The sequence below is a fragment of the Mustela nigripes genome, chromosome 9 (genome assembly GCF_022355385.1).
Source record: "Mustela nigripes isolate SB6536 chromosome 9, MUSNIG.SB6536, whole genome shotgun sequence".
NCBI classification, from domain to species: domain Eukaryota; kingdom Metazoa; phylum Chordata; class Mammalia; order Carnivora; family Mustelidae; genus Mustela; species Mustela nigripes.
In genome coordinates this window covers 10,960,552-10,977,775 of record NC_081565.1, presented here as the reverse complement: position 1 = coordinate 10,977,775, position 17,224 = coordinate 10,960,552, and the positions used below count along the sequence as shown (strand labels likewise).

At 40.8% G+C, this 17,224-nt stretch overlaps 1 protein-coding gene across 6 annotated transcripts in view; it reads right to left on the bottom strand.

The window, feature by feature from the left end:
• Nucleotides 1-17,224, bottom strand: part of DENND1A (DENN domain containing 1A) — a 496,533-nt gene that overhangs the window by 233,992 nt on the left and 245,317 nt on the right. For all 6 annotated transcript variants that reach the window (XM_059410848.1, XM_059410842.1, XM_059410846.1 and 3 more), the window contains one exon: nucleotides 4,286-4,396. In XM_059410848.1, the coding sequence (XP_059266831.1) occupies nucleotides 4,286-4,396 (111 nt within the window). The remainder of the gene's footprint in view (nucleotides 1-4,285; nucleotides 4,397-17,224) is intronic.

Genomic DNA, 17,224 nt, shown 5'->3' with positions numbered 1-17,224 from the left:
TTTTTCTCACTTGAATTTTATGTGAATGAAACCGTGCTGTATATTCTTCTGTCGCTTCTTTCATTAGAGACCTAATCATGTTGGTGGGTCAGTTCTTTTTTACGGATATAGTACTCCATTGGATGACCATACCATAATTTAGGGGTTCTCTGCTGGTAGTCACGCAGGCTCTGTCCAGGTTTAAAAAACAAAAAGCAAAAAACCCAATGCTGCTATGATCATGATGTTCATATATCCCACTACAAATGACCAGTGAGTGTGTATATGTACACACAAGCTGGCATGCACACACTATTCTATCCATCCAAGGATGGGATAGCTGAATTGTGAGTGTATGCAAATAGTTTTGTGCCAAATACTTTTCAGCATAGTATGTGGATTCTCCAGTACAATTCAATATAACACTAGACTTTGTAGATATCAAGTCTTTGCAAACCTAGTGTTTTAATCACTGTATGTTTTAATTTGCTTGTCTAGGATTACTAATGTAGTTGAGCATCTTTCCACATATTTATTAGCCATTTCGTGTTTCTTCTGTCAAAGCCTATTTGTGCTTTTGGCCAATGTTTCTATTGATAGATTTGTCTTCTGCTTTTTTAACTGCAGTAGTTCGTTATATATTTCAGATATTAATCCTGTCGGTGTTACATATGGCAAATATCTCAACTCCAGCTTGCGACGTGTCTTTTCATTCTCTGAATGGTATTTTTTAATGAACAAATATTTACAATTCTAATCTTTTCCTATATACAATGTATATTTTGGATTATTTGATTAAATCCTCCCCTACTCTGAGATCACAGACATTATCCATTTTGTCTTCCCAAAGTTTTAAAATTCTGTCCTTCGCATTTAAGTCCTCAATCCATTTGGAATTCAGTTTTCATACAGTATAAGGTAGAAACTTGTCTCCCTTTTCTTCCCCATGTAGATAATCAGTTATTGAAAAATCCATCCATTCTCCCAGATTTTACAGTGCCACCTCTGTTGCATATAAAGAGCCCACCACATGGCCTGTTTCTGCAATGTCTATCCTGTTCCATCAAGACTATTTGTGTATTCCTATGCCATTACTAGCATCTTAATTACTACGGCTCTATAAAAAGTTTCGATTCTGATAAAGCAAGCTTCCACAACTCATTCTTTTTCTTCAGGTATGTCTTGGCCTTCCTTGGGACCTTCCTGCATTAACTTCAGAATCAGTTTGCCAAGTACCGTGTAAAATCCTAACGGAATTTTGAATGGAACTGCATTCAGTCTATAGATTGTTCTAGAGCAAAAAGACATCTTCAATACATTAAGTCTTCCTGTTCATGAACATAGTCATGCTTTCTCTCCAACTACTGGTGATCATATGAATTTTCCCTTTTATTTATTTATTTATTTATTTATAAACATGTATTTATTTATTTCAGAGGAAGACAGAGAGAAAGCACACGCAAGAGTGAGCAGGGGGAGGGGCAGAGGGAGAGAGAATTTCAAGCAGATTCCCCACTGAGCATGGAGCCCAAAGCAGGGCTCAACCTAAGGACCCTGAGATTATAACCTGAGCTGAAACCAAGAGTGGGACATTCAAGTGACCAAGTCATCCAGGTGCCTCATGAATTTTCCCTTTTAATACATTAATGTGGTGGATTATAGTAATAGATTTTTCTAGTATTATCAACCTTACATTTCTGGAATAAATCCAACTTAGTTATGAATCACATTTTTTAACATATTTGCTACTATTTTGTTTAAAACGTATACAGCTAGATTTATAAGCAAGATTGGCTGACAAACTTTCTTGTAATGTCTCCTCCTTGTGTGGTTGAATGTCAAGGTTATTTGATCATCACAAGAAAAGATGGAGTGTATTCTTTTTTTCTCCCTAGACTCCCAAGAAGACATTTGTCTAAGACTGAAATGATCTGTTTCTTGAGATGTTTGATAAAACATATCTGTAAAACCATCTGAGCTGAATGGGGGAAAATATGTATTAATTCAATTTCTATAAATTAAATGACCTACTCAATTTTTCTCTTTTTTGATTCAAATTTTAGTAAGTTATAATTTACTGTCCATTTCATCTTAGTTTTTAAATACTGGCATAACAGTAATAGTAATTTCTTACTATTTTTAAAAATCTTTGCTACAAAAAAAATCTCTGCTGCATCTGCTCTTTGTGCTTGTTGATTTATTCTTTAGTTCATTTTAGTTTTGGAAAAGAGCAGAAATAACTTTATGTGTTTAATCCACTATATCTAAACAAAAGAAATTACACAGAAGCTATATTCTTCCTTATCTATAAGGAGGCAGTGATAAGAGAACTTCCTACACACTGATAGAGTGAAGATTAAATGAGGTAATAGATGCAAAGTGCTTAGCACAGTGCCTGGTATGTATTAGGAGCTCAAAACATCATGATCATATTATAGGGAATTCAAATTACACTTAATATGATGTCTCTTTTTTGTTCTACTGAAGTTTAATACTCCAGTGCAACAGTAACTGGTTGTAGACTAGATTCTTTCAATTGTAGTTTTATTCTTTTTTTTTTTTTTTTAATTTTATTTAAGTAATCTCTACACCAAATGTGGGGCTTGAACTCACAACCCTGACAACAAGAGTCACACATTCCTCTGGCTGAGACAGCCAGGTGCTCCTCAACTGTACTTTGTTTTCTGACTGGCCTCATAAAGATGCAGTGATAAATCTGGATGGCAATCTTCTCATTCTCAAACTCCCTGGGTGTTCAAGCCCTGAGATTATGAACTGCAATTCTAGTTTAAAATAGAATGCCAAAACAAAGCAAGAGGTCTACGCTGGGATGTTTTCCCCTCGATGGCAAGGGCCACGCTTTTATCACCCCTACATGCTCTGAGCCTGGCACAATCAAAAAATTGTGAGTTCTTGAGAAGCAAACAATACCGAAGAAATTATAAAATACTGAAGTTACAATGAAAACCATAAAGAACACTAACAGCTTCACAAAGTCTTCATTATTAGGCACCTCGCATTCGTGGGTGAACACACAACTGATTTTATCCACAGACTTCATTAGGGAAATGCTCACTATAAGAAGGTCTTTCTACCCTCTCTAACAGAGAGGTACCTGTTAGGCATTCCACTCCCAGTCAATTTCTGTTTGCAAGCTTAACCTCAAAGGAAAAATACTACTATAAACGGATATTGAACTTCAGTATACTGATGTCTGTGACTTACTTTAAAACGTCATCAAAAAATACGATGGCTTGATGGATAGCACGTGGGATGGGCAGATGAATAAATATGTGCCTAGGCAAGCACAGTCAAGTGATCAGAATCTAGATTGGCTCATATGGGTATTTACTGTAAAATGATTTCAGCTTTCTGTGTTTGAGAATTTTCATAAGAGAATCCAGGGAAAGATATAAACTCATATACCTGGCAAGTTAAAAAAAACGAAAATAAATAGAATACGAAAAATATTTCTATTATCCATATAGTAATAGTTGTTAAAATATAAAAGACCTCATTCCAATTAATGAAAAAAACAAACAAACAAAAAAGATATAAGATAAGATATATAAGATAAGATAAACGGGAAAAGACATTGACAAAATATAAATGGGAAATAAACCCATGGAAAATATTCAGTAACCAAAGAAAAAAATAAAGCAAACCTGCTATGCCATTTTATGCCTATTTTATTAGCAAAATTAAAACACATATGCATGAATACACACGCAATTCTGGCAAGGCTGCAGGAAAAATGGAAACTCGTATACGGCTGGCAGCATTCGGTATAAACAAGCACAGCGTGTTTGGGAAGCCATCTGGCAGTCCCCAAGTCACAGTGCTCAGAAGGTCCTTTGACCTAATGGTCCTAAGTCATTAGACTATGAACCTCCTTCACCAAAAGCAGCCAAAAGATGTTCAGTGCAGTATTATCTACTGAAGGATGAAGTTACAAACCACCTAAATGGCCACCGAGAGAAGAAAGCTTTAGTAAATGACAACATATCAGTACAATGGAATCTGATACAGACATGTAAAAAATGACAATGATGGAAGCATATATGAAAATACGCGAAGTGTTCATAATGAGACCAAATGGAAAATGATTTATAATTGATCCTGAAGCTATAGGAATCAATGAAAACGGGCACTGGCAGTGTAAAGAAATATGAATAATTAAGGAAAATGACATGTTGAGGGGGATTGTGGCTGATTTCTTTTTCTAAAATTGCCTTTCATCTTCCCGATACATCTTTCAATTAAAATAAAATAATTATAAAAGCCCATCTCAAGACTGTCTACTCACAGTGCTGAGTTTGCTGCAGACGATGAGAATCCGGCGTTCATACAGCATACTGGCATACAGATGTAACATGTTGTTTACATCCACGGCTACAAAATATTCTGTCAGATTTCTCTAGGAGAAACAAGAATGGGAGATTTGTGGCTTATTTCATTTGTTCTTATTACAAGCGGTTTCTAAAAAAAAAAAGTAGGAGAAACAGAAGATCATCGGAAATCATGCTCTCCTCTGCCCCCGTCCTATTCTTCCCACCTGGGAGACCGAATTCCACGCTCGTGTAAAATCATGAAATGCCAAGTTGGAAGAGACCTCAGAGATGAAGCACTTGTGTGTGGTGATTACAGTTTGTGGGAGGTCACCGGTGGCACCGCACTGCCGTGCCTATCGGTTCCGAAAGGTGAGTAGGACAGGAGCCTGCAATCTTACAAATGAGAAAACCAAGCCTCAGAGAGGGATGCCAAGACCAAAAAGTCTCATAAGCGATAAAGACAGGGCTGTAGCTCAGATGTTCTGAGCCGGGATCTTAGAACTTTCCCAATGTGCCATACCAGAACATCTAGGCAAGAGAAAGGACCCAGGGACAAAATGCTTTTGGCACAGAGCCCATTTCTGTCCCAGAGATCCCACCCCCAAAGGCCTGGGCATGCTCCTCTCTTGTCATCGCTGCTGGTGTCCCCCTCCTCCACCACTGACATTCTCTAAAAGGGCTCGGCTGGAATTAGAGCAATTTTGAAGATTTACAATTTCCAGGTATTTCATTCAAAAGGAAAAAAAAACCAACAACAACAAACGAAAAATAACCGCAGACAAGCAGCAGGAAGTGGTGACAAAGCAGTGTTTTAACTAGCTTTTGTCTATAGCCAGGGCATCGTATCTTTAATTAGTACTATAGATTGGTACTCTTCAGATTTCAGAAAAAAACATAATGTGTTTCATTTCTGCAACCCTTTCTATACCCACCTGACTTTAATAATACACATGAATATGTTAATTTCTTCAATGTTACAGCTTTTCAATGCCTCACAATATAATCCTCTGAAAATGAAGGGGGTCAGGGAGGGAAGGAACACTACTTGCCGGGGGTTGTGGTTTATAATGATGAAAGAGCTATAAACCCATAAATTCAAGTAAACCAGGTGGATTTTACATGCAAAATAGCATAAAGGGCTTTTCAACAATATTATGGGTTGGGAATAAGAATGGGCACTTATCTTATGATTTATTGTTGCTTGGCTGGAATACCAGGTTAACCATCGACCTTTATGAACAGTGAGTGAACTAAATAGCTCCACATACTACCTACCAAGTACCAGGTACCCTATCAGGTTCTTCGTATGTGTAATCTTATGCAGTTCTCACAAAACTCCAAGGAGGTATTCTCCCTCCAATATCCAGATAAAGTCTGGCAGAGAGTCGATAACCAGTGGAGTCAGAATCTGGACTCAGATCCAACTTCAGAGCCCATACACTTTCCCTTACATTACATTGTCCCACTTAAGTATTTTTAAACACCTACAATATACAAAGCTTTACATACATTATTTCACTTAATCTTGAAGCCACTCCTTGAACAGGTATTATCATCTGTACGGACAGGAAAACAGAGGCAAGAGAGAAAACAAATAGGACCAAAGTTATATGCGACGTGGATCTTCAGTCTTGGGTGAGTTTGGCTCTAAACCTGTGCTCTTTGTTTATATCAGTGCAAACAGGAGGTGAAAGTTGGATTCGAGAAAGAAAGCATAGCATCGGAACAAAGCAGACTCAAAATACTGAAAGAGAAAAAGTGTCACTCTTAAGAATTGTTATCCCATTTACTGAGTAATCCTTTCATGCTAGACAATAGGTACTCTACCGGGGTTCTCTCCAATCTTCTCAACAACCCTGGAAAAGGCCTTATCATCTCCATTTTATACATGAAGAAACTCATGCCCAGGAAGGGTAGGTAGGCTCCGAAGGTCACCCAGCTAGAGAGGGCAGAGCCCAGTTTCAAAACCAGGTCCCCCGAACCCACGGCCTTTGTTCTAACCACCACACCAACCTGCCTCCTAACAAACTTGAAAAACAGAAGATGAACAAGCAAGGCAGCGTGAATCAGTCAACGAGTGGGTCCCTTGCCCAGTGGACTGAGGAGTGCTGAGCTAATGATGTCAGGGTGGGGTTCGTTCTGAAGACCGTGACATGGCAGAGCTATTCTCGCAAACAAAAATACAAGGCCCTCAGCTGAGCATTTCAGTAAAATGCTTAACTGCTGATGAATTACATAAATTTTTCTTTTAGGAGAGGATGGAAGTAAAAAGAAAATAGAAATGAGGAGCTTAAAGAAGGCCAGAAAGCCCATTAGCACTTTTGACAGATCCAAAGATAACTCTGAAGCCACCAAAACGTGGCCTCAAGAGTCTGCCAAGAAGCTTCACGCTGGGTAGAAATATGTTACACAGCTTGCCGTCCAAATAAGGAGACACAGCGTCAGAGACAAATCCTGCACCTTATTTTGGTGGGAGAAAAAAAAAAATCATCACAAGGATACTTTTGTGGATGGGGAAGGAAACATTTCTGAAATCAAAACACCACTTGGTTGAGGCATAACCCCCAGGCCCAATCAGGCTCTGAGAGATTCAGGTGCTTGTTCCAAAAACTCTATACAGGTATGTTAAAAATATGTAACATTTAGCCAAATTCTCTCTAAACTGTCATGTACTTTTTTTGGTATTTCTCATCCCATCTGTGCTGATTACCAAGATATTTGTGTCTAAACAGAAGCTGTCTTTCTTATCTGCTTCCTCCCCTGCCTCTTTCCTTCTGGGATGCCACCCGCCTAGGCGGGTGGGAGTGGGTGGGAGTGGCGACAGCCCTGGGAACTTCGCTCAGCCGTGGGAGCACCTGTGGGGCAGAGCAGGGCTTGGGAGCAGCTATAGGGAGCTTTTGCAGATTCCACCAAGCTTCATCTCTGAAGAAAACCCCTTGAAAAAGGGGTCTCCTCCCTTGTACCTTAAGCATCGGTGGCTTCAGCTACAGCAACCCTCAATTTTTCAAAGCTGCCGTAACTTTTCATACCCTCAGGCCTTTACTTCTGTTGTTGCCTTTTCCTGGAATGCTCTTCTCTTCCTTGAGGACACTCAGTCACGTTTCAAGACCCAGGTAAAATGCCACCTCCTCCTGGAAGGCTTCCTTGATTCCACGTTTGTCAAGCTCCTACACTTTGTGCTGGCATGGTGATTTGTCTCTAGCCTATAGCCACTCATTGACAAGCATGTTTCTGTCACTAGATTGAGGTCCCTCTGGATACAGCCCATCATCTAGCAGTCTGATAAAAGAAGGAACCAGTAAGTAGAGGGATGACTGAAGACCTCAGCTCTGTAGCTGGAGTTTGAGCTGTGCGGCCCAAGAGAAATGCACCAGCCTACAAGACAATGCAGTGTAGTAGGAAGAACACAGCATTTGACATCAGAAAACCCGGGTCTAGGCTGGATGAAGTGATGGGTTACTCAGTAATGGTGAAGGGCTCATGGAAAAAGAACTGACACTGGCAATTCACAGTGCCAGGTAAAACAGCTGGGGGGCTGGGGGGTTGCTGTTTAAAGTATTTGTGGCTCTATTTATTAAAAGTATAAAGAAGGGCACCGGGGTGGCTCAGTCGGTGGGGCACCCAACTCTGGATTCTGGCTCAGGTTCTGATCTCAGACCTGCCTGGGAATTTCCCTACCCTCCCCAGCTCTGCCTCTCCCTCCATCTTTCCCTCCCCACCTCTGGCCTCTGGCCTCTGGCCCTCTCCTCCCCACCCCCATGCATGCTCTCTCTCTCTCAAAAAAATAGAAGTATGAAGAAATAGGTGGTTTGTTCATCAGATGATAGGGAGGGGGCTGCATACAGAAGCAGATATTCATTTCACAAGTCAGGTCATCACAGGTCTTACAGGTAAGACACAGGTGTAGGGAATGAGGAATAAGGGGCAGAGAGAGGGGCTCCATGGCACGCTGTCCTAGGCCAAGACTGAAGCCAGAACATACTGTGAACTTGTATTTCTAAGGGACACAAGGTATACCACTCTCCTAGCACTCTGCTTCAGTGGGACTAAGTCTTCAACCTCCCGTTTCTGTCACCTGTAAGCAGCCCAATCAACAACCACTTATTTAACTGCTACCATGTATTTAGTACCACCCTGGGAGCCGGGCCTGCAGAGATTAGGTAACGATGATCCCCATCTTCCAGGAGTGTAGCCTGGGGGTGGGAATGGCATCATATGGTGTGCAAAGTCCCATGGTCCAGCCTACTGCCCGAACAGGGCATGTTCAACTTTGGTGGATAAGATACGGCGGCAAAGCTGGGGAAGGCTTGACGGAGGAGAAGACAGCGGATGCGGGCCTCCCAGCAGGGCTTCAGTGGACGGGGGAGAAGCGTATTTCACACGGAGACAGAAGCAGGAGGAGAATGGAGCTCCAGCAGGTCAGCAGAGTGAAGAGGAGGATACAGGGCCGGGAAGCTGGGTTCAGACTCGGTGGGAACTTAGACCTTCCCCATGGGGAAGGAGGAGCTGCTGCAGAATCATGATACAGTCACACGTGTGTTTCAGAAAGCTCTTCCTAGAGGTCCTATGGAGGATGCCCAGGAGACGGCAAGCAGGGGGGGCAGGGCAATCCGTTAACAGGCTACTTACTGCCATATTCTGGGAAAGAACGATTACAAGAAATAAACTACGGAGATGAAAGCTTTGACTCTGGATGTGACAGATTTCTGGAATCACAGGACCTGATGATGAATCAGACCTGATTGTGGAAGGGGAGGAAGGATCAGAGACAACACCCAGGCTTCCAGGTTACTGAGCACCACACTTATCCACCTGTTCAGGTTTTTTTTTTGTTTTGTTTTGTTTTTTTTTTTTAAATGGAGCCTACTCATTTAATAAGGGAATCAGTCCTCCTTCTCAGGAGCCATGAATCCCGTAAACATGGTGTTGCTGCGCCCCTAGTCTTGGGCCTGGTGTCCTGGGGTAACGCCACCATGGCTCAGTCTAAATCTCTACCCCCTTCACTCCCTGACAATTACTTCTCTGTGTGACTCACCTACTGGGAAGGAAAATCTTGCTCAAAGAGACTATTTCCAATGTCCGTGCTCAGAAGGGCTCAGTTTCCTCAGTGCCAGCATGTTTTTAGGCTTGAGGACATTCCGTTTCTAGTCCCAGAGCTCAAGCATTCTTTCAGTCACATACCGATTACGTGCCCGTGAGCATTCTCCTATCTGCCTAGCTTTCACTGCGGGCTCTCTGCAGGGCTGGGTGTCAGGGATATGAAACTGACCACTACCCAGGCTGGACAGGGCTCAAGTCCAAAGAAGGGCTCTAGTGAACAGGGTCAGGACAGCCTGGAAGCTGAGTTTGGGAAAAGGTTGTGCCACACGAGCTTCTTAGTCTCTCCAGGCTCCCCATTCATCTCATCTCTACAAAGAAATGACGGTGAAGGTCCCTTCCAGATCTAACCCTCTGTGGCTCTAAATCCAGACAAAGAAGAGGGGAAGGCACCTGGCAAGCCTCATTTCCCCCAGGAGAAGCCCCATAATGGCTGCTTGCTTCTAGCTGTCCCTGCTGGCTCTTGTGCCAATCCAGGTGGCTGGGGACCTCGGGCTCACTGTGATCCATGCCCGGGGTGAGGAAGCAGGTGGGGGGTGGGGGGGTTGGGCCAAGGATGGGAGGAGATATAGTGGGGCTTAGAGAAAAAGCGTCTTAGGTTCAGTTCCTTAGGGAAATGAGATAATCCCCAAACCAAAGAACCGACTCTAAGCTGGGTACTCCTTGGAGCCCTCGAAACAGATGCTAGTCCGCCCCACGGTCTGTCATTTTATTAGTCTTTGTGACTTTCAGCTTCATACACAGTACAGATGATAAAGACTTACTGTACTGTGTCTGGAGGAGGCTTCTAAGGCGAGAGGCTTGGTTTTGCCAGTGGGTCTTATTTCCTGAAATAACTCCTGCTTAGATTATTTTATCATAATGTAAACCTTTAAAATCCTCAATTGATTTTTTTTTTTTTTAAGAATTTAGGTTACTTTAGCTGTGTGGGATTCTTAAAAGGGAATTATAAATTTGCATTCTAAAATAATCTGTCTGAGAAAGAATTCCACAAACTCACTTAAGCAATCACATCAGAGAAGTATATTATAGGAAAGAAGGCAGGGTTTACCCAGAGGTCAACTTTTATCCCTCCGTGTGAATGGAAAAACCATTAGAATAAACAATTACCTGACAGCTCTTAAGAGCAACAATGGAATTCTCTACAATCTCAGAACTCGATAATAGGTCTTCTACCACCACCTCAACTTTGTTTATTTTTGAAAGTCACGATGAGTTCATAAATCTTTTCTATATCATGGTACATCTTTTGACAAAGTGGAGTCTGGGCAATGTTATATGTAACTGGCCATTCTAAATGCTTTCCTCGCGTCATTAACCACTTAGTATGACACTGACCAGATAATTAAGACAGGTTTGTTTAATATTCCAAATGAAGGTCTATATGATTATCCATTAATCAAAAGTAAACTTCAAAACCTGGCTGCTAAAAAAGATTCCCTTCTATAAACCAGTTTACAATGTAATTATTAGTACGTATCTTTCCTGATCTGTGATTTCTTTTTTAAGGCAGGTCAACTGTTTAAAATTTATAAAGATTTATGCTCATTTAACTATTGCCTGTATAAAATTCACTCCTACGTGTGTTATCTTCATAGAGAAAACCCTGATGAACAATTACATAGTGACAGTTTTTCAGTGAAAAGAAAGAAAATATTTTTACGCAAAAATTGTAAAAATAATGAGAATTAACTTCAACAGCCATCTGAAAGCAGAAAGATCGTCTACATTTGCTTTTCATTAATGTCTTGCAGACATACTGGCTGAAAAGCCAACTGAAAAGAACTGCTATTTTCCCTTTTCCTGGGGGAGGCTGCTTTGCTCATTCATTCATTCATTCACCTAATCATTCAGTCATTCCACAAATACATTCTGACACTCTCCTATGTTCTGGGTATAGTGCTAATGATAGAGAAGCAGTGATGAAGAAATATTCATCTCATCATGGAATAATCTCATTATGGAAGGAGAAATGACACTAAAGAAGTTCACAAAATTAATTACAGAACTTAAACTGACGATGGGCAATTTCTTAGAATGGTGTGGGGAACCATGGAGCCAGAGGCGCAAGACCCAGCAGCATCTCAGTGCCAGGATCAGACTGACCTGAGTGTGACTCCTGGTTTTTACATTTACTGGCTAGCTGACTGGGGCAAGTTACTTCAGGTCTCTGGGCTTCATTTCCTCTTCAGAGCAGGGATAATAACCACATGCTAAGGCTGCTGTAAAAATTCCATGATATGGCAAATAGTGCCTGATACTAGTTCCTTTCTCACTTTCTTACATTAACCATTCTCCGATGCTGTCCAGAACAACCTGATTCTCTGGTGACAGAATGAAATTCCATGTGCCAAAGTCCTTTCACAGACTTTGTCCTGGGTGGCTCAGATGGTTAAGCCTCTGCCTTTGGCTCAGGTCATGATCCCAGAGTCCTGGGATCGAGTCCCTCATTGGGCTCTCTGCTCAGTGGGGAGCCTGCTTCTCCCTCTCCCTTTGCTGGTCTGCCTGCTTGTGCTCTCTCTCTCTCTGTCTAATAAATAAATAAAATCTTTCAAAAATTCCTTTAAAAAAAATAAAAGAAGTCCTTTTACGATCTTCTTTGCCTATCCTCTAAAGTTTAACATGTCTCTTAGAGGAGATAATCAATAAATGTTTACAGAACTTCCCACATGACAGGCACCGGAATCCTGGGCTCCATTCTCTGCACCATTTCCAAGCTTCAGAAATTCTGATGTCAACGGTACCTGCTAAGAGACTTGTGTGGTCAAATATACAGTCCACGAAAGGACAAATACTGATGTTCACAACCAAGAATGTTAGCAAAAACCCAGAAAAGACAAGCTCCTTGCAATAATGTGCCCTAGGCCTGAGCCACAACTCAGACCTCAAAAGAGGTTAAGACTAGAACTGTAGGAAAGCCAAGAGAAGGGAAAGAGAAGGACCATCAAAAGCAGCATCTCGCTTGCACCAAGCACTGAACGTGGAACTTTACATTTAGCTCTTCATCTGTTTCTCCCATTTTTCTTTATTACATAAGGACACTGAGACTCAGAGATTATAAGTAGTCCAAGGTCCCCGAGTGGTAGAGCCCAGTGCCTGGCTGTCTCCAAAACTCATGTTCTTTCCACTACAGCAGACTCTATCATATTAACAACCCCATGGTTATTGCTTGTTTCAATTTGCAATGCAGCAATTTAGTCATTTTAAATTAATCCTTGAAAAATCACCAAGAGATTAAAATGCAAATTTCAACAGGGCCGGAGCTCAAGACTGATTCTATGTCAAAAATCACACAAATTGGTCCTACAAAAGTTCAGATTTTCCTTAGAGGAAAAGCTTTCCTGCTTCACTTCATATCTGAGATATGAAAAATAATTTTTTGCCTCTTTCCTCATGAATATCAAAAGTCAACTGCAGGGAGGCAGGCGGGTATAATGAAAACAAAATGCTTTGGTTCCTCACCAACCTGAGTCACTACACCCCACTTCGGTGCAGACCTTGGGCTGGTTACCTGGGTCCCTATCTAGAAAATGGGGCTCACGTCTACCTCTCACAGAGGAGCTGTAAGGATTTAAATGGAGCCATGTATGTTAGGAGTCTGACAGATTGTTTTTATCATTCCCGCTTAGAAACAAACAAGGCCAGCCTTTTACCGATTTGCAAAGGAGGATTTAGGGGACAATGGGTCATACACAGGGAATTGGTTCATTAGTGGCAAAACCAGCAAAGGGAATGCAAATTTTCTTTAATGGTGGGGGCAGTGCTGACAGGAACTGGAGCTGGGGCTATGAAGAAGAGAGTTCTCCCCCCCCCCCAAACTATTTCTAACCTCCGTTGTGGCAGTTCTGAAAATTAAGAAATTATCAGAACTTGCAGGTATCTCATTTTAAGTTCCTAAGGAATTCTCAGTCCTTCAAATTGAAAAAAAAAAAAAATTAAAATGATGAAACTAACCTAGGCAATAATTGTTATAACATTATTTATAATAGCAAAACATCAGAAACAATCTAAATGTCTATGAGTAGGTGAGGCATAGTTAAAACCTGTAGGGATTTCTAGTAAAATAGGGTAGATTAAACACACATATTTATCTTTTCTCTGTGATACCGTCCCTCCCCAAGAAGCCCCCAAGGAAAGTCACAGTGAAAGAATTTTAAAAGACATAATTCCCAAAGAAACAGGGAAAAAGATATTATTGAAAGAGAGATGTCAAATTTTTAGAAGCCAGAAAGCAGAAGTTACTAAAGAAAGGGTTCTCAACCTGGGTCATTCACCCTCAGGAGGACATGTGGCAATGTCTGGAGACATTCTGGGTTGTCACAGCTGGGAGGGGGTGTGCTGCCATCCTGTAGTGAGTGGATCCCAGGAATGCTAACATCCCACAACGTAAAAGACAGTCCCACACGACAGAGAATGATCTGCCCCAACAGGTCAACAATGCCAACTGAGGTTGAGAAACTAAAGGAAGACAACCTGGCAGTCCACAAAGGGCGGAACACGAAAGCTGGAATAGAGGCATAGGATACACACTCGAACCCAACTCATATCACGCAACTCCAAAAAGGTTCAGGAAGTGGAGACACCCAGAAGCTTTGAAGGCTGGAGGAAGGGGGCCAATAAAAACAAAACTCTTCTCTCCTAGCTCTCTCTGCTAGTTAGCTGGCCTTCTGATACTCCTCCAGCAGAAGTGTTTACTTTCTAGAGGAACCGAACCAGAAAGGTGTGGGGATACCAGGTATACCTAAGGACAGGGGACAAGGCATGAAGTAAAAAACTGGAGGGGAGGTTGAAAGACTGCATGCTAAATGTTGATATCCCATAACTCGCCACCACATTCAGCTTCCAGGACGATGGTACATGAAGTGTATGATCATTGGCAAAAAAAAAAACCAAAACCAAAACAAGACGAAAAAATAACTGACTAGTTCCAAAGACAAGATTCTTATACTGACATTTGAGAGCCCCCTACATACACCCCTCTAAGTAACCAGGCCTCTGAGCCATCATCTCCAATAAAGGCCACAAGGTAACAAGCCCCATTCATAAACACAGAGCTTCCACTTAGGTTTTCAGTGCCCTCCATCTTAAATAGGGCAGGACAGGTGCTTAAGGAAAGCCTCTACTATTGTAGATACAGAGTGAAACAAAACAGGAGAAAGGAAACATTTAGGAAGAAAACATGCAGAAAGAACAATTTTTAGGCCTAAGAATGAGTCTCGAAGAGACAAGAAAAAATACTACATTCATGAAACAAGATGCCATTAAAACATAATTTATTAAACAACACCAAAAAGCTCTTAGGTATATAAACAATGATAGCGGAAGAATTTCAAAAGGGTGAAACAATTTGTTGAAGAAAGCAGAGAGAAGACTGAAAAAGAAAGATAGAAAACAGAGAACATTATGGGATCAACATAGGATCCTACCATCAAAGCCCTAGAGAAAAGGGAAAAAATAAAGAATCTTTTCAAAGAAATAAGGTGACACCATTTCCCAGCTATAAAGGACATGAGTTTATAGCCACCAAGATTGGTTGAGCCACCAAGTGCCCAGCATAGCAGATGAAAAGGACAATTTCAGATACCAAAGACATATTAAGGATTCTAAAAAATAAATCAGCAATCAGGATGGCTTATGAGTCAACAGAACTAGGTCTTCAAAATTATGAAGGCAATTTCCAATCCTACGCAGAGGAGAACAGTCATTTTCAGTGATGCAAGGTCTGACCATGTTGCCTCCAACACAATACTTTTTCAGGAAACTACTGGAATGTTTCACCAGAATAAGGGAATAAACAAGAAGATGTGAAATCAAGGAACTCCTATTGGACAAAAAGTTGTACAAGAAAGAAAATGCAATCATAATTGATTGTCTCATTCTGCATGCTCACTGAATTATAAACATTATGGATTTAAAATTTTTTTCTAAAGATAGAGGAAAAACGGGGGAAGGAAAACATGTGACTGAGAAGTTATCTTCTACAGGGAGAGAGGCTCAGAGATGATAAAAGGTCTAAACTCTCAACTTCCACTGGAAAATCAATAGGTGATATTTGAAAAAGAAATACTACGAGCACCTGGGCAGCTCAGTCGTTAAGCATCTGCCTTCGGCTCAGGTCATGATCCCAGGGGCCTGGGATCAAATCCCGCATTGGGCTCCCTGTTCAGCGGGAAGCCTGCTTCTTCTCCCTTTCCCTCTCCCCCTGCTTGTGTTCTCTCTCTCACTGTCTCCCTCTGTCAAATAAAAAAATAAAATCTTAAAAAAAAAAAAAGTTAAGATATAGCGATATGTGTATATTAGTTTAAAACATGGAAAGAAATACTCAACTGCTAAAATCTTGAAAGTAGCTGCCTCTGGGAGGTGGAAAGTAAGGAGAAGCTGAAATTTTCATCAACAATTATGTGGTACTATATGATTTTTTAAAAAGCCATTAATATGTATTACTTTCATAAGAATAGTTATACCATTAAATTAAAAATCATTAAAAAGGGATGACGTAAATCAGTATGGACAGGTTTTAGGATACATTTTAAAGTGAGTTGTAAAACAATAGGAACAGTATCACATTTATGTCTAAGGAAATGTCTACAACATACACAGGTACTCACACATATAATACTGTAAATACACAGAGAAAGGTCTAGAAGGACATGCAAACCGGAGGGAGAATGGGACCGGGGTGGGGAAGGGATGACAGTATTTCAGTTTTTTTTTAAATTTTTTTATTTTTTATAAACATATATTTTTATCCCCAGGGGTACAGGTCTGTGAATCACCAGGTTTGCACACTTCACAGCACTCACCAAAGCACATACCCTCCCCAATGTCCATAATCCCACCCCGTTCTCCCAAACCCCCTCCCCCCAGCAACCCTCAGTTTGTTTTGTGAGATTAAGAGTCACTTATGGTTTGTCTCCCTCCCAATCCCATCTTGTTTCATTGATTCTTCTCCTACCCACTTAAGCCCCCATGTTGCATCACCACCTCCTCATATCAGGGAGATCATATGATAGTTGTCTTTCTCTGCTTGACTTATTTCACTAAGCATGATACGCTCTAGTTCCATCCATGTTGTCGCAAATGGCAAAAAGTGGTCCATATCACTCGGCATCAGGGAAGTATTTCAGTTTTTTCTATACGTACTTGTTATTTAATGTTTTTTACAACAAAGATATTTTGTAATGAATTTTAATGACACCAGTAAACATCCATTATATGTTGTCATTGAAAAAGCACTGATAGAAAGGTATGTATGTACTTGGTATGATCTCCATTGTGTTTTTTAAGATGCAGTTTCTAAATTTCTTTCTTTTTTTTTTTTTTAAATCAAAAGGACTCTTTTATCTCAAACAAAATATTACCAAGTTCCCAATTTAAGTGGACAGGAATGAACCGGCAATGAATAAAGCCAGAGCAAGGACCCCATGCTCTGGTCAGCCACCATCCATCTCCCCCAGGCCATCCAGGGTCCTACGGCAACCTCACGGCTTTAGGCCACACAGTGTAGAAATAACTATTATCATAAAGAAAAACTTGGAACATGACTTTCTCTGACATATGGAATTACAAGTGGTTTTTCTTTTGCTGTTGTTTAATACATACACACACATGCCTCTTCTACAATTTGGAACACTTTACATAATAATCTGTTCCTTACCATGCCTATATAACCACCCAAACCTCATATACTTATAGCAGCAAGGTGCAGAGATGGTTAAAAAAGCTTCATTAATCTTTTCAAGTTATGGTTCTATATTTATATTTCCTATTTCTTAGGCTGACTTCAATCACTTATATTTTTCTGGAAAATTTTATCT